Here is a 27,532-nt window from a genome sequence, read left to right on the forward strand (position 1 = left end):
ATCCTACAGAGAAATCTGTTCCATACATGTTGTTGGCATATTTTTTTATATGATTAAACATAAAAGCCAGTATGCACACTGTGTAAATCTGTGACTCTCACCTGTCTATGGACATCGAGGGGGCTGAAGTTACCGAACGCCTCCCACAACACCGACCCATCCTTACTGAACTCCACGAACCTCACCGAGATATCATCTGCAAAAACATCCAACAGTTATCTCCCCTCATTCATAAGATGTTACATATTAATCTCTGGTTCTCACCTATCAGGAGTGTAATACCTAATAAAGTGTCTACTTAGCCTGTGTGAAGGCAGATACACAACCGATACAATTTCTCATAACTGTGATGCTCATCAAATGCTCAGAGTCATTTCACTGGACTGGTCTACGATTGTCAATTTTTCTGCAACCCGTTCCACAAAGTGAAGTTAGCACTATGACTATGATAAGGCTTAAGTATGGGAGTTCAGATCATCTTTTCGCTAAGATCATTTTGAGGAACAGGACCTGAAAGAATATTATTTTCTGAAATGTTTAGAACATACATCAATTCAAACAGAAATCACACAATGATTGTTTGCTCCATGAAAATAAAGTATTTGCTTTAAGAAAGTGAAAGTTTCCTTGTCTTTCATTAGTCGTCAGTCATGGTGTGAATCATACTTTTACAATACTGTACAACTGCAGTTACGAAAAGTGGCAATACTGCTGTCATACTGTCATACTTATATCAGCAGAAGTATCTTCTCACTGAACGAGTTGAGAAGCAAGAACTCACCTTTCTGGACCTTCTCACACAGGAGGAACACCTCCTCATTGCCCGTGCAACAACCACCGTACTTGTCCATCCTGCAGATCTTGAGAGCAGACGCACCTGGGGACTCTGCAGACAGGGAGGAAGGGCGTGGGTTGAGTTTATTACTGCTTTTAACAATATATACCCTTGTTACATCATGGCGTGTCATAAGGGTGTGAGGTTTTACTGGTATATCGGTAAATTGAGGTTCATTCTTTCAACGATACGTATCACAATATCATTTTTTCATGCTCGATATATCGGGTGATTTCAATTTGGGATTTTTTTAATGTTATATACTTGCCAAATGCCTTTGCTGCCCAGAGCGAGCACCCGGGGCCCAAAGATGGCTGCGTATTTATTGAATGAGTAAACGTTATGTTTTACCAGCATCTTGCTTTGTTCCATGTATGAACTGAAGTTCATACCTGAGTGTATCAGATTGTTTCTGAATTAAAAATTTAGAATTATACAATATATCTTGATATGTATTGTAATGCGGCCTAGTGCATTGCAAAATATTGTGATACACTTTAAACCACCAATACCCATCCCTAGCATGTCAGCTAGGTGTGGGAGGTGAGACCAAAGTGATGCAGGATGTAGACGTTTACCACTTCGGTGGTGAAACTCAAGATCATGCGACTTGTACTGACAAACTAAGGATCAGTATCGTGATGAATTTGAATCCATGATCATAAGTTTCTGGTGTGCCCAAGGGATGCAACTCTGCACAAAGCCATCCGTGGCCCCATTTGAGATTCAAACCCATTACCAGTGGATTTTTGCAGAGACTTCAAGGTTTGCTCCTTTTATATATGAATAAAAAGACACCCCAAAACATAAACTTTCAACATAGGGGGAATGACAAAAGTCCTCATGCTTAGGCTTCAAAAAATACAAGAATTGGTTCTCAGGCAATGACTTTTGAAAATATAGAGCAGACGGGAAGTGTTTCTTTTTTTTTTTTTGCTTGTTCAAACTAGTAAGTAACCAAATAAACAGCTGTGTACCATAAACCTAGGAAAGGGCCTCCCTACATAAACAAGCATACAAACTCCCATTGCCACTATTACCATAACATGAGATCAGGGTTAGAAACTAACAGTTTTGTCCACTAGTCCTTATAATGATAAAATTATAAAACCCTTAAAATGGGCCAATTTCTACTAGTCCTCAGGATACCTTTACTATTGGGCAGTTTGGTAAGGACTACAGGACTAGTGCCAATTTCTAACACTGGAGATGCACACTAAAGCATTGCACATGTAAAGGGAAGTAACTGTGTGCTATATTGGATCGCATTGTTTATAAGTATTAGTATTTTAAAAAAAATAAATTTTAAAATGAAAATAAAAAGGAAAGGTGCGTCAGACTTTATGATGATGCGGGCAGTGAGGAGAACCAAGACTATTATTTTGTTTAGCCTTCGTGATGAAGAACATGAATTATTTTCATTGAGTCTGTGATGACTGGAGATACTCACTGCTGTCGTAGATCGGCCTGGATACCACTTGAGGGAGATGCTTGGTGAAGTTCTTCTTCTCGTCCATGAGAAACACCTGGAAGCACAGCCGCACCACGTTCAGGGACATGCTCTTGGCCTGCTCCTGTGCTTGCTTTCGAACTTTTTCTCTGTCTTCCTCTACCAAACAGACAACAGGTTCAGTAGTCAAGTATATCATATAGTGAAAAGTGTTATCGATGCGATAAACTTGTCCGATATACTTCGTATGATGATCCGATAAATGTGCCTTTGAGATCAACATGTAGGAACTACTTTTAATCTTCATACACCAATTCAGTTTCGGCTTGATATTATGCTATTGAAAAAAGTTCCCAGGAAGTTCAGATAAGGTTTTTCCAATGTTTGGGTGATTATGTAGACGAACATGGCTGCAAATCATTTGGCTATAAGATAAATGGGACGGTTCAGTCACAGACTATATTCATCTGCAATTTCTAAACTTACTGTATTGAACGAAACTTTAGTGAAAGGTGAGGTGAAATGTGGTTTAATGCTTGGTGTAAGATTAAATTAAAAACATGAAACGGTTTGAAAAATATATGTTGACATTAGTTGACAGTATGTACATGCTTTGCAAATCCTGCAATAGACCGAAATCTGCACAGCATTTTATGAACTGGATATCAATTTCGTTACACGGTTTTGATTGGACTATGCATAGACTCATTAGTCCAGCCAAAATATAAATCCATGATTCCAGAAAAGTTGCCAGTCATGGGCAGGCAGGCAGGCAGGCAGTTATTTCGGACACTGGCTGACCGTTTCTGGAACCAGGCCGAGACTTCATTGGTTGGTTAAAAATAGCATTCTAGGGAGATGAAGGAGCATAGTGAATACAAACCCATGAACTTATGACAATAATAAACTAGCAGAGCTCCAGATAAGCTTTTGGTGTTGTGGGTATTTTACCCATGCATTTTAAAGTCATTGGGTATCAGTAATTCTATCTGCGTATTCAAATTTCTGTTACCCACTAGTTTTTACACATGTGGGTATTTAAGTTAAATATTCAAAAACATTATTCATCTAGTCCCTGCAAACTGGTGTCGTGTGGGTTCGAGAGCTTTATAGGACTAAAAAATACCACGATACTTCCACAAGAAAGTGTGATGGCAAATGATCATGGTGTAACCGTCATCATGGAGTTTGGCAAGGTTGACGGAATGCCCGTTTCTAATTTCAAAATAAGTTGCTGATTTGCTAATCGAATATGCAGGGTTACTTCACAATATTTTGATGATATGCACAAGTTTTATTTTAGTAGCATTTCTGTAATGTTCGTTGCGTATTTGATACGCTTGGATTATATTTTACTGTGTATTTCTGCATTTCTAATGCGTATTTCACGCAGATATATTTCCCATAATGCATTATTCCCCTCCCATTGCCCAATGTTCTGAAGTGCTGCAATCTACGGTGTATTTGTGTTACTTTGTCAAGATCTAATGACTGTTGGTTCTAATCCCTAATCCTATCCCAGTTATAATGTTTGGTCTGTCAGCATGATATCATGTTCATGTGTAACTATGGCAACAGGAATTGTTCATGTTTTCAAGGTTTCATATTTCTTTCAACAACCTTTTCATTATTTTGTATGACATTAAAATCATGATGAACAGAATGCATGCCTCTTTCAAGCTTGTTCATCGTTAATGACAAAATATGCAGTGGGTCAAGGCTAAATGAAAACCTGCATCCTCTTGTGGAATCATCCTGCTGCCTGTTGGAATGAGATATGATTGCTCTTTGTTTGTTTGTTGTTTAATGCTGCACTCAGCAATATTCCAGCTATGTGACAGCGGTGTGTAAATAATCGAGTCTGGACCAGACAATCCAGTGATTGAAATGATGAGCATTGATCCATGTTATTTGAATACGATGACATGCATCAACCCAGTCAGCGAACCTGACCACCCGATCCCGTTAGTCGCCTCTTACAACAAGCACAGTCGCCTTTAACAGCAAGCCTGGGTTGATGAAGACCTATTCCACCCCAGATCTTCACGGGTCAAATAAGCAATGACAAAAACGTACTTGTGATGGGTATCTCAACATTCATGTGTCCCTGCTGGACCTTCCTCTCCAGGACGAGGGACTCAATGATCCGTCCCTCCAACACCTCGGTCGCCTTCTTCCGTGTCACATGCAGCACGCACAGGTTTGGGAAGCTGGGGACACAGAAACTGCTTTAGCATCTTCACTTCAGTGTGCTATTTGTGGGGATGAGAGTGCTTTGAATTTTTTGTAATTATCTGTACTTAATTTTTGTTTTAAAAAAAAAATATACACTGTTCACTGGTCAGTCGTGATGTTTAAATTGCTTGGTTCTTCCTTTCCGGAAAACACTCCAAGAATATTATTTGGTTGGTTGGTTTGTTGTTTAACACCGCACTCAGCAATATTCCAGCTAAATGACGGCGGTCTGTAAATAATCGAGTCTGGACCAGACAATCCAGTGATTGATATCATGAGCATCGATCCACACAATTGGGATTGATGACATGTATCAACCAAGTCAGCGAGCCTGACTACCCGATCCCGTTAGTCGCCTTTTACGACAAGCATAGTCACCTTTTACGGCAAGCATGGGTTGCTGAAGACCTATTCTACCCCAGGATTTTCACGGGTCCCAAGAATATTAAATGGCTGGACCACATCTAGAACTGCCCATGTCAAGTGTTTGTGTCTTGTGGTTGTGAAGTGAGGAGTTGCTTCATTACCGAAACTGTCCCCGAAAACGTGTCTGTGTCCTGTGGCACCTGATTGGTAACAGTAAAACACTTACGAAATAATGCCACTGGTTGACTGTGTCTCTTGCACACAGATCCCATTTTGACAGTTCCTTCCCACTAGTTTGTGGGCGTGGTGTTTAGGACTATCCTCGTCTGTAACCAGGCTCACCACAATCTTAGCTGGACCATTGTAGTTCTCAATCTGCCATGAAATATTGAAGTGATACTCTATGACAAGCATATGTTTAACAAATGAAGTCAGGTAACATGGGGTTTAATGTCGGCTTGAAGATTATTGCACATAGTGAAGTGCATGCAGAGTGTACGTGTGCGGCTGTTTGTACTAGCCCTGTCTGGTTTATAGTGCCAGCCCACTGAGATACCTTGCTACAGTTTATCATGGATACAGCCTCTGAGCAGACCAGTCCTTGTTTTATCCCAAATCATAAATGCTGAGTGCCAGGCAGGCAAACAAAACGAACAACCTTTTGACATCTTTTGGTATGATGCGGCCAGGGAAGGAAGCACCGACCGTGTTGCTAGGACACCCCTGTGATAAGAACCCCTATCTAGTTGCTGTGATGAGAACCCATGTCATGAGAAGCCCTACCTTGTTGCTAGGATACCTTCATGATAAGAATCCATGCAATGAGAAACCCTACCTTGTTGCTAGGATACCCCTGTGATGAGAACCCATGCAATGAGAAGCCCTACCTTGTTGCTAGGATACCCTTGAGATGAGAACCCATGCAATGAGAAGCTGTACCATACCCCTGTGCAGAGAACCCATGTGATGAGAAGCTGTACCATACCCCTGTGCAGAGAACCCATGTGATGAGAAGCTGTACCATACCCCTGTGCAGAGAACCCATGTGATGAGAAGTTGTATCATACCCTTGTGCAGAGAACCCATGTGATGAGAAGCTGTACCATACCCCTGTGCAGAGAACCCATGTGATGAGAAGTTGTATCATACCCCTGTGCAGAGAACCCATGTGATGAGGAGCTGTACCATACCCCTGTGCAGAGAACCCATGTGATGAGAAGCTGTACCATACCCCTGTGCAGAGAACCCATGTGATGAGAAGCTGTACCATACCCCTGTGCAGAGAACCCATGTGATGAGAAGCTGTACCATACCCCTGTGCAGAGAACCCATGTGATGAGAAGCTGTATCATACCCCTGTGCAGAGAACCCATGTGATGAAAAGCTGTACCATACCCCTGTGCAGAGAACCCATGTGATGAGAAGCTGTACCATACCCCTGTGCAGAGAACCCATGTGATGAGAAGCTGTACCATACCCCTGTGCAGAGAACCCATGTGATGAGAAGCTGTACCATACCCCTGTGCAGAGAACCGATGGGGTGAGAAGCCCTACCTTGTTGCTAGGATACCCCTGTGCAGAGAACCCTTGGGGTGAGAAGCCCGACCTTGTTGCTAGGATACCCCTGTGCAGAGAACCCATGGGGTGAGAAGCCCTACCTTGTTGCTAGGATACCCCTGTGCAGAGAACCCATGTGATGAGAAGCCCTACCTTGATGCTGGGGTAGGACTTCCTGCTCTTCTCACTCTTCTCCCCCTGCAGGCCTCCGTGGGAGGGACCCTCGCACTCATAGCGGAACCGGAACCCACGCTGCTGGGGCTCCTCCACGATTTTGATGTGAGGCTGGAACTCTGGACAAACAACCACACTCTAGAACTCACACTAGAAACACCACAATATACACACCATGGTGCCACATGCTCTGAGCTGGATGAGTGAATGGACTTTTATGTCCCGTGAGCTCTGTACTCATGGCCGGTATTTATCTAGGACTTCAAACTTAGTGCCCTTGGCTGGCAAATTGGGAACAAATAAATACTTCTATTCAATTTGGATTCATTTCTAAATTCGTATTTTCTGCAACTGTGTTTTACAATGCATTGAGTGAAATGACATAAAACTAAGTAAATATGCATATATATCACTGCTGGTTCTGTTATTAGTGAAACAAAAGCCACTGATACAAAGCAATAACATAAGTTCATTATTATGAGTTGAGAAATTTGTATTTCCAATTTAGGAATGTCTACAAACATCTGTAACAGATTTAGAGCCAAATATCGGCCTCTGAGAATGTGTAGACAAATCTCTGCATGGTAGCAACTGAGTGTCTGGATAAGACCCACCCAAAACCAACAGCTGAAAGAACTGGAAGACACATCTGGATGTGACCAACACAATCTCAGTCCATTACAAAAACACTGGTGTCTACTTATATAATATTTTAAATAGACATTATTGTCAGTAGATTTTCGTCTCTGCATGCATATGGACCAAAACAGCTGATCTTAATCATGAGTTAATTAACTAAAAGACAATAACTAGACTCAGTCTTTGTACATGATGGCTTAAGTCAGAGACTGCACCCTGGGTAGGACGACACAGAAAAAGTCAAGTCATAGCTTGCCCGTCTTTCAGTTTATTGTTGGGCTCGATTTAAGGAACTTGGTGTAACCCCACCAAAGCATTAGGCTAGGATTAGGTTGTAACCATAGTAACAAGCTCAGGTATTATTTCACAACTAAAGGAAGTAAATTCACATAGAGTGTATGCGAGTACCTACCCAACGTCCCATTTCCATTCACCATGGTATAGTCACCATTGTCGACAAACTTGGTCTGCAAGTCGACAGGGAGATGGGACTGCTCCAGTGGAACTTCCACCGAGTCATTGGAGTCACCAGTGTCGTCCATTCCTGGAAACATTAGTCAACATCCATCAGAAAACACCTACCCATAGACATCAGTTAACATTCATCAGTAAATACCCACCAATAAGACATAAGTTAACATACATCCGTCAACATCCATCCATGAAACATCAGTTAACATCAATCACTGGACACCTACCCATGAAACATCAGTTAACATTCATCTGTAAAAAAACACAAATGAGGCATCAGTTAACATCCATCGGCTAACTTCCATCCATGAAACATCAGTTAACATTCATCTGTAAAAACCCACCAATAAGGCATCAGTTAACATCCATCGGTTAACATCCATCCATGAAACATCAGTTAACATCCATCCATGAAACATCAGATAACATCCATCGGTACACACCTACCCATGAAATATTGGTTTACATCCATCCATGACACATCAGTCATAACATTTCAACCCTCATCATTTGCCTACAATACACTTTCAGTATTCAGTGATCTACCCTACACTTACAGTATTCAGTGATCTACCCTACACTTACAGTATTCAGTGATCTACCCTACACTTACAGTATTCAGTGATCTACCCTACACTTACAGTATTCAGTGATCTACCCTACACTTACAGTATTCAGTGATCTACCCTACACTTACAGTATTCAGTGATCTACCCTACACTTACAGTATTCAGTGATCTACCCTACACTTACAGTATTCAGTGATCTACCTGACACTATCATGGTAACAGTATTAGTATGATGTTACACCACATTAATTACAACAACATGGTCCCAGAGCTATACAAAATGTTTTCCTCATAACAAGGAAATTTACATAATTCATTGATCCTTTGTAGAATACATTTTTCTTAAATACATGCAAACCATTTACACCTTAACACGATTGCTTAACAGGACGGTCAAACTGTTTGCCGATTCAAACCTTTTCCTTTGGAAGGCATTGTCAAAAACCTCATCTCATTGTCATATCTTTAACCTTGGCCTGTCACACCTTTTTGTACAGGAAGTAATGTCATGTTGCAGTTGAACATTGAACTTGGCATAAATACCCGTAACTCAAGCCTCAAAGTTGCAACTAATTTGGTTGCCATGGTGATTGAAATTTCAACTTGGCAAAAAATGTTATTTAGGCAGTTGCCACTTGGCTACTTGGTAAAATCAAGCTGGCAACCTGATATTACTAACTGCATAATATTAGAACTTAGAGACAGAATTACAATACATTAATAAATACTGATCGACTGAACTGAAAGTCATCTAATCTGAATTGTGAGGTAAAACCTTATCGATAAGTATGTCAGGTATTTACAAAAATGTAATTCACAACAAAGCTTGTTGGAAACGCTATAGCTGCAGTTTGTCTCACCCAAATTGTCAAGATACCATAAAGGCACATATGCCAAGGTTGAGTTCTTCCACAATCCAATGCTTGTTACCCAAGGGGTAAAATGGATTAGTCCCAGTTATACCAAATTTGCCAGACATCTCGTTTGTTCATTCGTTCGTTCGTTCGTGAGTGAGAGTGAGTGAGTATGGTTTTACGCCACTTTTAGCAATATTCCAACAATATCACTATATGTGGTTATCATGGATATTTTCTACATGTGATTATCATGGATATTTTCAATATGTGATTATAATGGTTATTTCTATATGTGATTTTCACGGATATTTTCAATATGTGATTATAATGGATGTTTTCTATATGTGATTATAATGGTTATTTCTATATGTGATTTTCACGGATATTTTCTACATGTGATTATCATGGATATTTTCTATATGTGATTATAATGGTTATTTAAATATGTGATTATAATGGATGTTTTCTATATGTGATTATAATGGTTATTTCTATATGTGATTTTCATGGATGTTTTCTATATGTGATTATAATGGTTATTTCTATATGTGGTTATCATATCATGAATATTTTCTAGTTGTGATTATCATGGATATTTTCTAGATGTGATTATCATGGATGTTTTCTTTATGTGATTATAATGGTTATTTCTATATGTGGTTATCATGGATATTTTCTAGTTGAGATTATCATGGATATTTTCTAGATGTGATTATCATGGATATTTTCTATATGTGATTATAATGGTTATTTCTATATGTAGTTATCATGGATATTTTCAAGATGTGATTATCATTGATATTTACTAGTTGTGATTATCATGGATATTTTCTAGATGTGATTATCATTGATATTTACTAGTTGTGATTATCATGGATATTTTCTAGATGTGATTATCATGGATATTTTCTAGATGTGATTATCATGGATATTTTCTAGATGTGATTATCATGGATATTTTCTAGATGTGGTTATCATGAATATTTTCTATATGTGGTTATCATGGAAATATTCTATATGTAGTAATCATGGAAATATTCTATATGTGATTATCATGGTTATTTCTATATGTGACTATCATGGATATTTTCTAGATGTGATTATAGCGGTACCCCGCTAGGAACGCATTCGCACGTGCAACTCGCAGTAAACACAAAATTCAAAGTTCGAGGATTTATTCAGATGCATGTCAAATACGGGAGCCATCGCACATCACACAACATATATAGTTACTCAAATACACATCGTAGACTCCGTGAACACCATGGTGCCTCTTCATTTACATCGAACATCGCAGTTTTCCCCAATTCTCAACCACATGCTTTCATAACAACAACTCGGTTTTTTCACTAAGGGAGATAATTCTATAAACACATGTTCTGTGCATACCACTAAGAATATCTCGTTTCATCGCTTTCTCCTACCGCTACACTCCCCCTCAAAATTAGGATAATCTAATTTTAAAACGTCTAACATCATCGTCACATTTGCACCTACAATGACTACCTACATATGACAAGCACATAATCCTTCATAACATTTCACATCAACTTTGATTATTGCAACATAACCCCTACAATAAAGTAAGACCTCATATCAACTTGAATCTCAATATCAACATGATAAAATTATAACAAAATGTTCTCAAATAATGTCTTAAAAGATCAGTTCAACTAGAACTGAACACAAACTGTCCAAGGCAACTGTTCAATTCAGTTGTTTTCACACTCCAGGAGAAGTATTAACTTCTGAATCGGACGCTCAAGATAGGCAATGGGTGCTTGCCATCTTCCTTTAGAGTCCAATGTTTGATCTGCAATTTGCAGCTTTACTTTACGAACATGTCCATCTTTACTTGGAAATGTCTCAACAACTTTCCCAAGCTGCCATTGGTTTCTCGGCATGTTGTCATTCTTGATGATCATAATATCTCCAACATGAACATCTCTACAATGGCGAGTCCATTTTTGTCGGGTCTGCAGATTTTGAAGCACTTCCTTCTTCCATCTGGACCAAAACTCATTTGCATAGTACTGCACTCGACGCCATTGCTTACAAGCATACAAGTCAGTCTTCTGGAAGTTTCCAGGAGGAGGCAGTATTATCCGACTCTTCATTGTCAACAAGTGATTTGCTGTCAGAGGTTCCAATGAAGAAGGATCATGCAACGATTCTGTTGACAGTGGACGACTATTTACAATGGCTGTAGCCTCACACATCAAAGTTCTGAGATTCATCATTTAGCTGTTGACTGGCTTGATCCATCAAGACAACAAGCACTGAACGTACAGACCAAATCTGTCGCTCCCATATATATATACCACCCATGTGGCTAGCAGCAGGCACATTCATCTTGAATTCCACCAAGTCACAGTTAGATTTCAGAAGGAAATCTCTTACTGTATCATTCTCCAAACAGTCCCTCAATTCATTCGAGGCACCAACAAAGTTTGTTCCTTTATCCCATCGCAGTTCTCGCACTGGTCCCCTTATAGCCTGAAACCTTCTCAAGGCATTGATGAAAGAATCAGTGGAGAGTGAGGATGCAGCTTCTATATGTATGGCACGGCAGGCTAAACATGTAAAGAGAACTCCATAACGCTTTAGAGTATTCCGACCATCTTTAACCAGAGAGGGTCCAAAGCAATCCACTCCGCAGTAGGTGAATGGTGGTGATTGGTTGACTCTTTTGGATGGAAGATCTGCCATTTTCTGCTGCTGGGCCTGACTGCGAAGCTTTCTGCATTTCACACATTTGAATATGTGAGTAGACACTGCCGAGCTACATCTGACTATCCAATAACCATTGGACCGTATCTCGTTCGTTGTCATTCCACGTCCTTGGTGACATGTCGTCTCATGACAATAACGAATAAGAAGGTGGGTCACGTGATGCCCTTTTGGTAATATCACTGGATGTTTCTCACTGCAAGTGACGGACGACCATCTGATTCGACCTCCCACACGAAGTACACCGGTGTTATCCAAGAAAGGATCAAGGCGGTACAGGGAACTTGTTCTCTTCAATTCTTTGGATGCACAAGGATTTTTCTTCAAAGACCTCAACAATCTAATCTCATCTTCATATGTATTTTGTTGAACAAGTTTCACAATCTCCCATTCTGCTTCCTTCATGTCCATCACAGTGACATTAGTACATGGTCCAACACTTTCCCTAGTTTCACAATCTCCCATTCTGCTTCCTTCATGTCCATCACAGTGACATTAGTACATGGTCCAACACTTTCCCTAGTTTCACAATCTCCCATTCTGCTTCCTTCATGTCCATCACAGTGACATTAGTACATGGTCCAACACTTTCCCTAGTTTCACAATCTCCCATTCTGCTTCCTTCATGTCCATCACAGTGACATTAGTACATGGTCCAACACTTTCCCTAGTTTCACAATCTCCCATTCTGCTTCCTTCATGTCCATCACAGTGACATTAGTACATGGTCCAACACTTTCCCTAGTTTCACAGGCCTCATCACTCTTCTGTTTCAAATTGATTCTCAGTTTTCTCTTTAGTTTCAAGCACATCGCAACAACACGCTTTAATTTGAACCAATCTGAGACACGCTCAAATTGTTCTACATCAAATACCACATATCCAGTTGTCATCGCAAGACTCTTGATACACCTCACTTCTGGATCAGCTGCTGTCAGCGAACTACATTCTACTTCTCTATGCTGCTCAGGTACATGCTTGTTCCAGAGGAAGAGGGGTCCCTTCAACCAGTCAGATTTGGTCATCAAGATTTGCGGTGTCAACCCCCTAGATGCATAATCTGCAGGATTCTTTTCACTCTCAATGTACTTCCACTGAGACGGTTCAGTTTTCTCACGGATCTGTGATACTCGATTGGCTATGGAATCGCTTAGAGTCATTGTTTATGTAGCCCATGACTACTTTGCTATCAGTCCAGAATACTTGTTGCATATCTTCATACTCTAGTTCTCTTGATAACAAAGTACTGATTCTAACTGACACAAGCGCTGCTGTGAGTTCGAGTTGAGGTATGGTCACTTGTTTTAGAGGGGAGACTCTGGATTTTCCCATCAAGAATGAAACGTGTACCTTCCCATCATCATCAGTCAATCGGATATAAGAACACTGACCATATCCCAGGTTACTTGCATCAGAGAAATGGGGAAACTCCACAGTTGTCACTTTGCCAAACTGTTGTGGTTTAAAGCATCTGTCCACATGGAGATTTGTCAGTTCTAGAATCTCGGTTCTCCACTTCTCCCATTGGGGTCTTAAAGATACAGGTCAGCATGATCACGACACATGCTTTGCAGTATAGTCTTTCCAACCATGATAATGGGCGCAATACATCCCAAAGGGTCATACACAGAACTGACTGTCGATAGCACACCTCTTCAGGTAAGTGGACTATCTTGCAACGCAACTCTGATTGAGATTGTCTCTACACACCAATGGATTCCTAAAGGCTCTACAGTGTCTATGCCCTTAAGCAGCTGCAACTCCTTTGGGTTGGGACTCTTCAGGTGGGACTGTGGCTAGAACCTCTTTGGAGTTTGACACAAATTTGTGTAATCTAATGCCACCCTTCTCACAAAGCTCTTTGCTTGCACTGACAAGTTTGACAGCTTCCTGAACTGTCTGAACTGACTTCAAACCATCATCGACATAAAAATTGTTTCTCAGAAAATCAGCTGCATCATGTCCAACATCTGATTCATAGTCATTTGCGCATTGTCGAAAGCCACAGTTCGAACATCCTGGGGAAGATGAAGCACCAAACAAGTGTACCTTCATGCGGTACTCCAATGGCTCAGAATTAAAGTCACCTTGGTCAAACCACAGGAATCGCAGATAATCTCTTTGTCTCTCATCAACTCTAAACTGGAAGAACATCTGTTCTATATCACAGGTGACTGCAATCTGTTCTTGACGGAATCTGTTGAGGACCCCGATCAGGGTATTGGTCATGTCAGGTCCCTGAAGAGGGTGATCATTCAGGGATTGGCCATGAAATCGAGCACTGCAGTCAAAAACAACCCTTATTTTGTCAGGTTTTCTTGGGTGGTAAACCCCATGGTGTGGAATATACCAAGTGTCTTCTCACCATTCTCAACTCCTTCTATTGCAGGGGCTCTTTCGGCATGTCCATTTTGGATAATCTTGTCCATGAATGCCACATAGTCATTGTGGAATTTGACATCCCTTTTAAATCGTGATGACAACTGTTGCAAACGATGAGTTGCTTGAACTTTGTTGTTAGGTAACTTCGGTTCAGGGAGACGAAGAGGAAGGGGCATTTGATATTTATTGTCTGAGCTTTGATGAATTCCTTCCTTCATAATCTTCAGAAATCTTGTATCATCATAGGACATCACTTTATCTCTGGTCTCATGTTCAACAAAGTCTCGCTCAGGCGATTGGGCAACTTGAGATGTAAATACCGCTTCTCTCACAGTAGTCTGCAAGGATATCATCACTCTGTTCAAATTGTCACATGTCTCTTTAGCCTCACATCTTGAAGATAACTCTGGTGGGACATCATATGTGAGGATTCGATGACTTGTTCCTATAGGATCTCCATCTGCAGCCTCTGGATCCATTACACCAACTACGCTCCATCCAAGATCTGTCCTCACTGCAAAAGGTCCACCTAAATCAGAAGGAATTACATCTCTGGGTGCGAGAGCCCTGGGGCAATTGTACCCAATCAGGATACCAACTTCACAATCTTTTAACTCTATCAGTTCGTTCGCAATGCCAGCTAGATGTGACCATTGAGATACATTCTCAGGGGTAGGAATGTGATTGTGATTTGCAGGCATTATACCTCTGGTATACGATGTTGGCAAGGGTTTTTCAGAGAACCGTTGTATCCTCTCACTGTCAGATGTTTTATCTTCTGGCATTCAATAGTCTCATTTTCAGCATGCATTGTGGATAACAGTGTTCCACTCACTTTCAGTTTATCACATGTGTCTTTCATAATGAAGGTTGCGTCTGATTGTGTGTCTAATAATGCATAACTCAGTATCTCCGAATCTGGATTGTCTTCGTGGGATAACCACACTGGTACGATCATTGCACACTTGTTGCTATGAGAAGTGTCATTCAGATGGCTCACAGCAACTTTTCCATTGTCTCTTCACCCACTCTTTGTGGCTCTGACTTTCTGTCACCTTTCACAAATTTTACATGTGTCTCTTCACCCAATCTTTGTTGTTCTGATGTTTTGTCACCCTTCACCTCACCATGATCACCATGAAACACAGTAGAGTGTTTCCTGGAGCAAACTTGACAAGTTTTTCTAGCTTGACAATCCTTGGAGCGGTGACCCTAGTGTAGACAACCGAAACATATTCCTCTTCACATCACAAACTCCTTCCGGTCATTCGTGCATTTCTTCAGGAAAACATTACAATGTTCAAGATCGTGATCCTTGCTGCACAGGAGACACGACTTCTTCTTCAGTTCTGTTGACAGAGATACAGCTGGTCTCTTATATGCTGTCTGCATATCTCTGACCTTATCTCTGTGTGAAAAGGGCTCTTTCATCTTGTCCTGCTTCATAATAAGAGCACCTGTCACTGGTTCAATGCAATATTTGCTTCATCAACAACAAACTTCGCAAAATCAGCAAATGATGGATATTCGTTGCTTGACCTTCGTTTCACAACTACTCGACTCCATTTTTGGATCAAGGCTTCTGGCAATTTAGAAACTAGCATCCTATTCTCCTTTTCAAAATCAAGGGCCTTCAGACTTGGAATAGTTCTTGATGCTATTGAACATTGTTTCAAAAAGTCAGCATACTTTCTCAATGCAGTCCCACTTTTTCCACTCAGTTTCGGCCATGTATCTAGTTTGTCTCTGAAAGCATCTCCTAAAATGACTTAATTTCCATATCTTTCATCAAGCAACTTTTTTGCTTCATCATAGGCTTTGGGAGTTCTCATGAGAAAGAATCCTTCAAGGTCATCTTTCACACTGCCACCAACATATTTCTTTAAGTAATAAAGTTTCTCTAGAGGCTGAATTTCACGAGTTTCAATCAAGGTTTCAAAAGCAGTCTTCCATGAAGGATAGAAGAGAGGATTGCCATAAAATATACCAGGTTCAGGAACAGGTAATCGACTCAAACTGAACTGCTCTGCAAAGGTTCTTGTCATACTGGCAATCTCATTTGCTGCTGCCAAAACACTGTCCATGTTCTCATTTTCTGGCCTCCGACCCCTAGGAATATAATCAGGTGTAAACTTAAGTGTAAATTCCTCTGCACCAATGTTCAGTTTTTTGTAGAAGCAAAGGGTTGCCTATCACAGGCACTGTTCATATGTGTTTGTGTTTCTTTCACGGGAACAGGTGTAGAATCAAATCTTGATTGGCCTCCTTAATCAGGTAAATTATCATGACCATGTTTAACAGGTTGCTTATCAGCATTGGCCAGTGACTGAATATAGTTTTCCACAAGTCCTTTCTTGTTTTCATCTTGAATGTTCATTTGTTCACTATAATCAGGAGGAACTTTATCAGGACTAGCACCATAATGCAATGTGTCACTCAGTTCAAATTTCTCAAATACCTTTACCTTTGCTTGTTCCATGTCATATTTCTTCTGTAATTCAAGCTTCAACAGTTCACTATGTTTACTCTCTTCCTTGTCAATATATTCTAACTGCACACGATACTCTGCGGCTTTAGCTTCGGTTTCCATTCTCGAGTCACGTGACCTTGCACTAGTTGTAGATATTTTCTATATGTGATAATCATGGATATTTTCTATATCTGATTACCACGGTTATTTCTATATCTGATTATCATGGTTATTTATATATATAATTGATTTCCATGGATATTTTCTATATGTGGTTATCATGGTTATTTCTATATCTGATAATCATGGTTATTTCTACACGTGATTACCATGGATATTTTCTATATGTGATTATCAAGGTAACAACCAAACAATGTAGTTCTGAAGGGAATGTCATTAAACATCTGACTGTTTCAGTTTCTTACAAACAACATTTGGGTTCAAATAATTTCCTGTTTTTTTTTGGTGGGGGAGGCATACCCCACAGTGAATGAAACACTATAAATGTTGAGTCATACATTCACCATCACCAACACCTACTGAGGCCAGGGCCCTCTTGCACAAAGCAGTCTTAGCACTAAGACTACTTAAGCCCTTGATTAAGGATAGGAGTCCGGATTGTTTTTGCGCCAAGACCACTTTGCGGAACGGGGCCCTGATCTTATTTTAATTTGTTGGTTTACAATTTCAAACGATGTTCAGTTCTTCAAAAGTGATCTGAAATATGTTGTCATGTGTACCATCCCTAATACTGTCTCACAGTTATACATAATTGATTTCTGAGGTGCGGAATAAGATAAACCTCCTTTCTGATGAGGACAAATGTTAAATGAACATGCTTTATCTGATAACCATGAAAATTCACCATTTTACATGTTAAGAAATATATCAAATTTATTGCTTTCCATTCTTCATGTTAGCATATGAACATGGTAACCTAACCAATTTATGTTTACTGGTCTGTTAAATAAGTATTTAATGTTTGCGAATTGGTATTTCAAAACTATTTGTAATTAATCTAACTCTCCGAATAAGGAAATAAGAAGAGATTAGCATTTGTTTTATTGCACTTGACATGCTTGTTAACAACCGCCTCCAATTCACACTTTGCAATAATGCTACATAAGGAAAACATTCACATTGTTAACAGCTTTGCATAAATATATAATGGTATTTAACTTTAAAAATATGTTAACCACTAGCTTTATCTCAGAGAAAAAAACCATGCCATTTATTTGTTAGGGTGCAAATGTTTTCCCAAATCAATAAAAAAATGTGCATTTATACGTTTCCCCCAATTTTCAAACATGTAGCTCATCCTTGGATATTGGGTTATCATTGTATGACATCACACATAAAAAATATACAGCAGTGATGTCATGGTTTAAAGAATGCTGGGACAATTTTTCATCATTGTATCCTTTTCATGTCACAGGTCAGAGATCTCGTTATCAACTATGTCATAGAATGAGCTAGCTGATACTATTTACTCAAACACTACTCACAATGGCAATACACTACACTCCTCCACCTTAAATTCAGGGTTAGAAACTAACAGTTTTCCTCCACTAGTCCTTATAATGAAATCGATAGCAACACCCTTAAAAAGGGAAAATTTCTACTAGTCCTTATGATACCTTTACCATTGGGCAGTTTGGCAAGGACTATTTTCTAACGCTGAAATTCATAACAGGTCAGAAGATATGTTACCCTTGACTTGACACTATAGTAGCACAAATAGAGAATCTCACCCTCGTGTCTTTTATATCAAATATATCAACACAGGTTGATAAAAGTGGAACAATTCAGAGGCTTGCCGAGAATTTTTGCCACTTTTATCAACGAGTGTTGATATATTTGATATCAAAAGACACGAGGGTGAGATTTTATTTATCATCCAACATCATTCTTTCAACTTTTTCAATTTGTAGACAGTAATTAGCAGTGTCTTCAGTGTAAAAAGTACTGCAAACAGCTTCAGTAGCAGAGCCGTTAGTGATGTCATTTGATTGTGACGTCATGGTAACCAGTGATGTCACAATGGTCTGCAAAGCATTGTGATGTAATTTCATTGCAGCGATATCTACAGTGTAGATATCGCTTGATCTCATCAAAGTGATATCTCCTGTGGGAGCAAATTTTGGATGATAAATGACATTCACCATCTTGCTACTTTGATAATACTTTAGAATATCCATTTGACAATTACCCGGGTCACTAATAACGATAATAATAAAATTCACATTATCTGATAACTCATTAACTTTCAAAATATCCTTCAGTGTTCAACATATTAGAACACATTTTAATTGTAATACATTTTAACCCAACTACTTTCCGGACAACATATTTATCATATCCAACAATATTAACATACAAATGCAATACGCAACGTAGAGATCACTGCAAAGTTCAGTCTGCTGCTAAACATATGTCGTAGGAATCTAACATCTGTGAATATTTCGTCCTTGACATTTCAATGCTGACAAAATGCAAGTTTATCAACACCAGAGAGCTGAAAATACTAAATGAGTTGGGTTTAACGCCGCTTTTAACAGTATTCAAGTTATATCACGGCGTGTCAGCTTAATGTGGGAGGAAAGCCCGAAGTGATGCAGGTCTAAGACGTTTACGGAGAAACCCAGGAGCACGGGTATGGTGCTGACAAACCTAGAAACATAATTGGGGCGAACTGGGAGTCGAACCCACAATCATAGGTTTCTGGCGTGCCCACGGGATGCAAACTATATAAGTGGAATAAGCTTGTACATGACGTTAATCCCCTCCCCACCTCCCCTCACCTCAAATAATCATCTAGAAAGTTTGTTAGTGTATTTATCCCTGTGGCATTTGTGGGAAAACTAAACTCAGCAGCTCCTACAGTCAGTTGTACCCTGTATTTACTCAAAGTCATTGTATTTTTTCCACCTGGGTCTTGATTTGTTACGTACGTTCACATCAAACTAACATCTGATCTGTCAGGATGACATGACAGTCAACAAAGTTGTCTAATTTCGATGACAGTTCTTCAATACTTTACAGAGAAAATTTGAAATGATAAATCCCTGCATCTTCTCGAGTTAAAAGGCAACTACTAGACTTTTTATCAAAGTCTTGTTTCCACCCTTGCCACATCAAGACCAGTGTCCTGTGCTGAATATGATTGGACAGTCGCACATATCAATAGTCCAATCAGAGAATGTTTCACAAAATCAACATCCACAACTGTGTACACCTTTGTAGGAAAGTGATTTTCCGCTGCCTGTCTTTCTTGACACGAATATGTCTTTTTCATCTTTTAAACCCCCCAACGATTGCCTATGTTTTTGTGTCAGGGATGAAATCTTGAGTGTTTCGATATCTGATCGACTAGGTTGTCGCCTATGGTAGTCGCCACCGAAGAGATAAGAACAGCAATCTGATTGGATACCGAGTTTTCATAACAAGGGGCAATCTTCATGAGGTGGTGTCAGGGTCGAGCCAAGAAATGTGGCCTTGATGTGGCAAGGGTAGAAACTAGGCTTTCATATAATGGGAAGATGAGATCCCTGAAACACTAACGTAAAGACACAAACTGAACATACAATTGGATGTCAACTTACAGTTAGAGAATGACCCTTCAACTCAAGCATTAATAGTCATGCCCCTGGTCAGAGGTATTGCGAAACAATGGTGTGTGTTAAAGAGCGACTTTAATCCACCTGGTGCCCATTTTTTGTCAAGATCTAAACATTGTAATTCGTCAAATTTGTGAGAAATTTGCATGCTGCTTTAAATCAAATACTTCTAACATTACTCTATGCTGAATCTGTACGGGTGTTTCTTTGAAAAATGCACATGATATGGTTGTTCCAGTAGCAAAGTGTCTGATCACAATAAAGACATCTTTGAATACTTTTCCTCAAAATATATCAAAAGACTTCAATTCTTCAAACAGTGATTCTCCACTGAATCCTAGACAAATCCCTGATCTATTTACTTCCTGAATGTACCATCAGTTTTAGGCGATTAGGTTCGTTCAAGTTATGGCAGGTAATGAGTATAGGGTACATATAATATATCAATACTAATTCATAAAGGAAATACATTTGTGATGGCGTCCGATCATAGTTAAACTTTGGGAACAATAAGTTTAATAAGTGTAGCAGTATCGATCTAAATCACCTGGACCACTCTGTACCACCGCAGATGGCAGACATTCTGTGAAATATACGTCTTTCATGCCAAACAAACTGTGTCGTTGCATCTGCAAGTCACCCATACTGTCAACATAGTACACTGATCACAAACACACTGATGAATGGTTTAGTTCAAAGACTTTTCCTCCGAAATCAGCGTAGTAAAAAATGTACGTGTGAATTCCGAGAATCCTGTTGTCTAGTGTGTAAATATAGTAACAAAGCAGGAACTTGAAAGTAAAACTTGCCTGTTTCAACCAACCACCGTATGCTGGGCCTTGTGTTTGTCTTTATTTCTTGTTGTACAGGGGGCCCAGAGGGCGCATCTAATGTCGGGAAGATGTCTCCCTTTTCCACTCGACTATACTAACAGACGTTGTGTTTTCGAAATGTTCTCAGCTTTATGAAATCTGGTAATTACAATTTGTATTTTTGGTCGTTGCACTTCATCCGCCATTGGGGGATTCCTATCGGGGAATCCCCGCATCTCATGCATTGGCCGAAACCTACCACGTGACTAGTATCTGATTGGTTCATGGTATTATCAGTTCTATTAATAGAATAATTCGTCCTCATGTTGTTGTCTGTCGACCAAAAACGAACACTGGGTTCAGTCTTTGATGTCGAAAAAATTAAAACAGACTTTCCTGTAAACGTGTTGGTACTCAAAATGTAAACGTGTTATCAGCTAGTTGTGTAAGGATCAAGGCAACTAGAACTAGAGTTATAGAATACTTTTCTGAACGATGAACAATTAAAGAAAGGTGTCTCAGGTGATTTCCTTTGTTAAATAGTTCCATTGATTTATATCTGACATGTGAAAAAAATGTCACTAGGAATGGAAGATCCATAAAATGTTCAACCCAACATGTGGACACAGATTTATCTATATTGTCTGCATGGGGACTATTCTCACAGAGACTGGTTCCTTACTGTACTTGTGCTGCAGAATCTTTATGAGTTGGAGACATTTAGCCATAAAACTATTGTGTTTTCCCTTTTGTTAAACAGCCACTGTTTGCTATAGGCAGAGTAGTGAATATAGTATGGGTTAGATATTTTCCCCCACCAATAAGAATTAATTTGGATAAACATTTAAATAACAGGAATGTTTAAGCTGACTACCACAGGTTCAGAAGCTCACCTTTATTCTTTGATATATACCCATCACTTGGACACCGTTATTTTTATTTTTCAAGTTCTTACAACACTTAATATATGGTAACCTTTTTCAGTGACCTTGTTGTTTGTTGTCTATGTAGAAACCAGCTATTTTAAAGTCATATTTCCCAAATATCTACAATTCCAGTCTAAATCATGTAAACAGACACTCAGAAACATATTAACAGTGACATTGAAAAAGGTTATCTTGAAAACGTTATGTCCCACGTGAAACCTGTATCATTGGGCATGACCTTATAAATAAACTACTGAGAAATCTATTGTTGAAAACAGATGGATATTTGGCATAAACAAAAGAGTGAAGCCAGTAATCTAAACAACAGGATGATCACTGATTGTTTGTTTGTTTGCTGTTTAACGCTGCACTCAGCAATATTCGAGCCATATGTAAATAACCGTGCCTGGACCAGACAATCCAGTGATTGACATCAAGAGCATTGATCTTCGCAATTGGGATCAATGACATGCATCAACCAAGTCAGCGAGCCTGACCACCCGATCCCGTTAGTCGCCTCTTACAACAAGCATAGTCGCATTTTGTTTGAAGCAAATGCAAGTGATGTGAGAGGTGGAATCTGATAGGTCAATAGGAGGGACATAGAAGGGACATTACTCATGGGCGGATACAGCTTTTTTGAAAAGGGGGGGTGCACAATTAAGATCTATTTATTGTCTTTGGTGGTAATTTATACAGAAATAACGATTTGTTTTTAAATAAAAAGGGGGGGTGCGCACCCCCCTCTGTATCCGCCCATGTTACTCATAATAGCCACTGGTACGAGGATTAAGCCCAGATATCCAGCCTAGTTCAGCAAGGGTGCAACTGGACTTTTATAGTCAGTTAATTCCCTTGCCTAAGGAAGATGTAGTTTATGAGAAGAAATTGGGTTCTAATCAGTGGAAGGCAAACATGGAGCCATAAAGTTAACATTGACAATGTGAAGGTGACAGTGAGTTATTCCAAATTTCACTTCAATCTTAAATGAATTGATGAAGTATTACAAATTCGCAAAACAATGATATTGCTTATCACACAAGTAATGATGCCTGGTGAAATCACTGCGAGTAGACATGGGGTTAAATGTCACGTTCAAGATTATTGCATTTATGTTCAAGATTATTGCATTTATGTTCAAGATTATTGCATTTATGGCAACGTGAATGCATGTGAGTGTGTGTGCAGACTAATATCTGTTTTATAGAGCTAGCACTCTGAGATGCTAGCAACACTTTGACATGGATACCCCACTCAGACAAAGTGTATTGATTCCAAGCCGACCAGTCCATGTGTAATCCCCTTAATGTTGAGTGCCAGGCAGGGAAACAACAACTACCATTTTTTTTACATGTTTTGGTAAGAGATGGTAAGAGGGGATTGAACTGACATTCCACTCTCTGGGCAGATGTTCTATCCACTAGACCATGTAGGCTGTCTAATAACTGTGACATGTAACATATTGTATAGTCTTACTTTGGGACTTGGGTTTTTACAATTACATTTTAATGAGGAAAATTAGTGAATTTGGTTTAATGAGGCTCTGAGTCATATGAGGTTGCATCAGATAAATGTGGAAGGAAAGTCCAAAGTGATGCAGGTCTAAGACATTGAACACTTTGGTAAACATGGCCGCAGTGCAGATTTCGGTCGATTGCAGATTGCAGATCATGTAGACCATTAAGTGGACATTAACAGTTGTTTTCCAAATCTTTTCATGCTCTTAATCAAGGTGCTCAAGTGATTTGATGTACTTCGCGAGGTAGAACCTATTTTATTACAATAAAGATCTCGATTATCGATCAGATTGTCTTGATAGGGCACCCCCATTTTGTCAGCAGTGCAAGTGATATGAGAGGTGAAATCTGATTCATCAAAGTGAGGGACATAGAAGGGACATAACACATAATAGCTACTGGTGGTGCTGTGATCGAGCCACGACAATTCCAGTCTAGTTTGGCAAGGGTGGAAACTTGACGTCTACAGTCAGTTATCTCCCTTGACTCTGGAAGATGCCTAGAAAGATAATCAGGGCGAACTGGGATCCAAAAGCCATGATCATAGGTTTCCGGCCCGCAACTCTACAAAGAGAATTGTAGTGTGTTGGGTGACAGGGCAGATCATTACTGCTTGTAAATTATCACTTTGGTGAAACCCACAAACATTGGTGTAGTGCTGACAAACCAAGGATCATAATCAGAGCAAAGTTAGAATTTAAATCTGTCATCAGCATATCCTGGCACAACTAAGGGACATACTTCTGCGCAGTGAGTTCTCGATTGAGCGCTGCCATTTTGTTTGAAGTAAATGTAAGTGGTATGAGAGATGAAATCTGATTGGTCAACAGGAGGGACTTAGAAGGAAGATAATTCATAATTGCCACTGGTGGCGCTTGTGCGACGAAATTCCAGTCTGGTTCCAGACTGGACTCTTACAGTTAACTCCCTTGCCACGCGAAGACGTACAGCGCAGATCTCACTCTACCATGCACTCCTGGTTATAAGAATAAGCACTATCAGTGAGTAGTATGATGTCTTGGAACAGCATGGATACCAAATAAAACAACAGGAGATGCATGGTTTCACTATTATTGGATGTTGTTCACAAAGGGACATGTTTATTTGTGACATAATATCATAAACAAATCGTACACATCACACAATGTCTACCACAATAAGTTATTCATGACAATAATTACGTGATTCTTACATACCTTATGAATTACACACACATTTATTTACATTTTCAAGTCATTTACAAAAACATGCCACATTTACAGACCAACATGACAATGACAAGCCAATTGGTATGGATGGTATACTTATTACTATTGGTACGCCAAGACACTGCTAGAAGACTGACATCGTCCTAACATCTGCACCAGCCTTCCAGCAGATGAATACATTCACTTAATTTTGAAGCCTCTGATGCTATGTATGCATTAATTGTGATGTATACAATGAGTGAATGTTTTAATAACTGGATGGATGTACATTTGAAAGACATAATAATCTTACAGAATATCCTCCAATCACAGCCTGCAGATATCCCTCTATCTGCACTGAAGGCTCCCTACAAAAAACGCACTGTCTAAACTGGTTCTGATTTGGTGTAGTAGAACCTTAACTTCATGTTTAACTTAACTGTTAAAGTTGTACACTAACCCTAGAGATCCTGAATACAAAGTAAGTTAAAGATGTTAAACTCACAATGATAATTAATTGTAACCAGACCTTCATCATAATTACTTTCTAGAAAACTCAACACTTAATAATGTGTTAGTATGGGGCTGACAGCCAAAGGATCATTATTGGCAAATCTTATATATATTGTATCATTGGATCCTGGCATGGCTAAGTGATGCAACTCTGCACAGCACACTGCACTGCTTGCTGCCATTGATCCTCATCATGCACCAACACTGAGTCACGTCAGGGGACTGGTCTTGCTCTGGATCGCTGTACATCATTACCAGGTAAACTGCAATACTCCCAAGTACTGTATTTGCCATTAAGTGCCCCTGACCAATATTTATGCCAATTGGCAAGTAATTTGTATAAGCACCATAAAAACAGTGTGTATTTTCTTGTGTACAATACACATTTTTACATAAAATACAATGCATGAAAAATTACCTTGACATATTTAATTTTTTTAAATACATATCTAAAAAAAAGCAACTTGACAAAGGACATGTCTGAGAATTTTATTCTTGGTATTATGATGGTCTCAGATTAGTTTCTTTCAATCGTTGCACTACACAACCGAGGAATTAAGATGTGGGTAATTTTTTACTGAATCACTGAAAGCGCACAGGATCAAGGGTAAAATATATAGCCTGTTATTGTCAATTCCAGGTTGTCATAATCATAAGAAAATCTCCCTCAACAATACTGTATTTATCACAGTATTTATGGTAACTATAAGATGCAATTAAACTTGTTAATCATCTTGTCTAACTTTTAGCATCATGAATGTTAGAACAATTTTCTAAGTGGCTGGTGTACTTGTTATGGCAAATACAGTAAAAACATGCTATCATTGGTAATTTAAAGGTCTTTGTCCATGTTCATACTAATCAAAGTGTTTGTGAGGCAGAATTTGATTTGGTGGTCATAACGGATGTTTCAGGTGGACAAAAAGGGTTGCTTCAGGTGGACAAAAAGAGTTGCTTCAGGAGGACATAGAGGGCTGCTTCAGGTGGACATAAAGTGCTGTTTCAGGAGAACATAAAGGGCTGTTTTAGGAGGACATATAGGGTTTCTTCTAATGGACATAAAGAGCTGTTTCAGGAGGACATAAAGGTCTGTTTCAGGAGGACATAAAGGTCTGTTTCAGGAGAACATAAAGGGCTGTTTCAGGAGGACATAAAGGTCTGTTTCAGGAGAACATAAAGGGCTGTTTCAGGAGGACATAAAGGTCTGTTTCAGGAGAACATAAAGGGCTGTTTCAGGAGGACATAACAGGCTATTTCAGGACATATAGGGCTGCTTCCGATGGACATAAAGGGCTGTTTCAGGAGGACATAAAGTGCAGTTTCAGGAGAACATAAAGTGCAGTTTCAGGAGAACATAAAGTGCTGTTTCAGGAGAACATAAAGTGCTGCTTCCAATGGACATAAAGTGCTGTTTCAGGAGAACATAATGGGCTGTTTCAGGAGAACATAATGGGCTGTTTAAGAACATAAAGGGCTGTTTCAGGAGAACATAAAGTGCTGTTTCAGGAGGACATAATGGGATGTTTCAGGGGGACAAAAGGGTTGCTTCAGGTGGACAAAAAGAGTTGCTTCAGGACATAGAGGGCTGCTTCAGGTGGACAAAAAGGGCTGCTACCGATGGACATAAAGGGCTGTTTCAGGAGGACATAATGGGCTGTTTCAGGAGGACATAAAGGTCTGTTTCAGGAGGACATAAAGTGCTGTTTCAGGAGGACATAATGGGCTGTTTCAGGAGGACATAAAGGTCTGTTTCAGGAGGACATAAAGTGCTGTTTCAGGAGGACATAATGGGCTGTTTCAGGAGGACATAATGGGCTGTTTCAGGAGGACATAAAGGTCTGTTTCAGGAGGACATAAAGTGCTGTTTCAGAAGGACATAATGGGCTGTTTCAGGAGGACATAAAGAGCTGTTTCAGGAGGACATAAAGTGCTGTTTCAGAAGGACATAAAGTGCTGTTTCAGAAGGACATAATGGGCTGTTTCAGGAGGACATAATGGGCTGTTTCAGGAGGACATAAAGTGCTGTTTCAGAAGGACATAAAGTGCTGTTTCAGGAGAACATATAGGTCTGTTTCAGGAGGACATAAAGGTCTGTTTCAGGAGAACATAAAGAGCTGTTTCAGGAGGACATAAAGAGCTGTTTCAGAAGGACATAAAGTGCTGTTTCAGAAGGACATAAAGTGCTGTTTCAGGAGAACATATAGGTCTGTTTCAGGAGGACATAA

The 27,532-nt window shown here is 39.6% G+C and overlaps 1 protein-coding gene across 1 annotated transcript in view; it reads right to left on the reverse strand.

Annotated features, from left to right (window-relative positions):
* Positions 1 to 21,094, reverse strand: part of LOC139467967 (nuclear factor NF-kappa-B p105 subunit-like) — a 42,281-nt gene extending 21,187 nt beyond the window's left edge. Inside the window, exons 1-8 of the mRNA XM_071249584.1 lie at positions 20,900 to 21,094; positions 7,669 to 7,800; positions 6,597 to 6,736; positions 5,113 to 5,261; positions 4,362 to 4,495; positions 2,286 to 2,444; positions 782 to 886; positions 102 to 196 (exon numbers count right to left, since the gene is read on the reverse strand). Of these exons, the coding sequence (XP_071105685.1) occupies positions 102 to 196; positions 782 to 886; positions 2,286 to 2,444; positions 4,362 to 4,495; positions 5,113 to 5,261; positions 6,597 to 6,736; positions 7,669 to 7,800; positions 20,900 to 20,996 (1,011 nt within the window). The 5' untranslated portion in view covers positions 20,997 to 21,094. The remainder of the gene's footprint in view (positions 1 to 101; positions 197 to 781; positions 887 to 2,285; positions 2,445 to 4,361; positions 4,496 to 5,112; positions 5,262 to 6,596; positions 6,737 to 7,668; positions 7,801 to 20,899) is intronic.
* Positions 21,095 to 27,532: the final 6,438 nt, after the last annotated feature.

This window comes from Haliotis cracherodii, unplaced genomic scaffold, assembly GCF_022045235.1.
Source record: "Haliotis cracherodii isolate W230 unplaced genomic scaffold, xgHalCrac1.p SCAF_2, whole genome shotgun sequence".
Lineage (NCBI taxonomy): Eukaryota > Metazoa > Mollusca > Gastropoda > Lepetellida > Haliotidae > Haliotis > Haliotis cracherodii.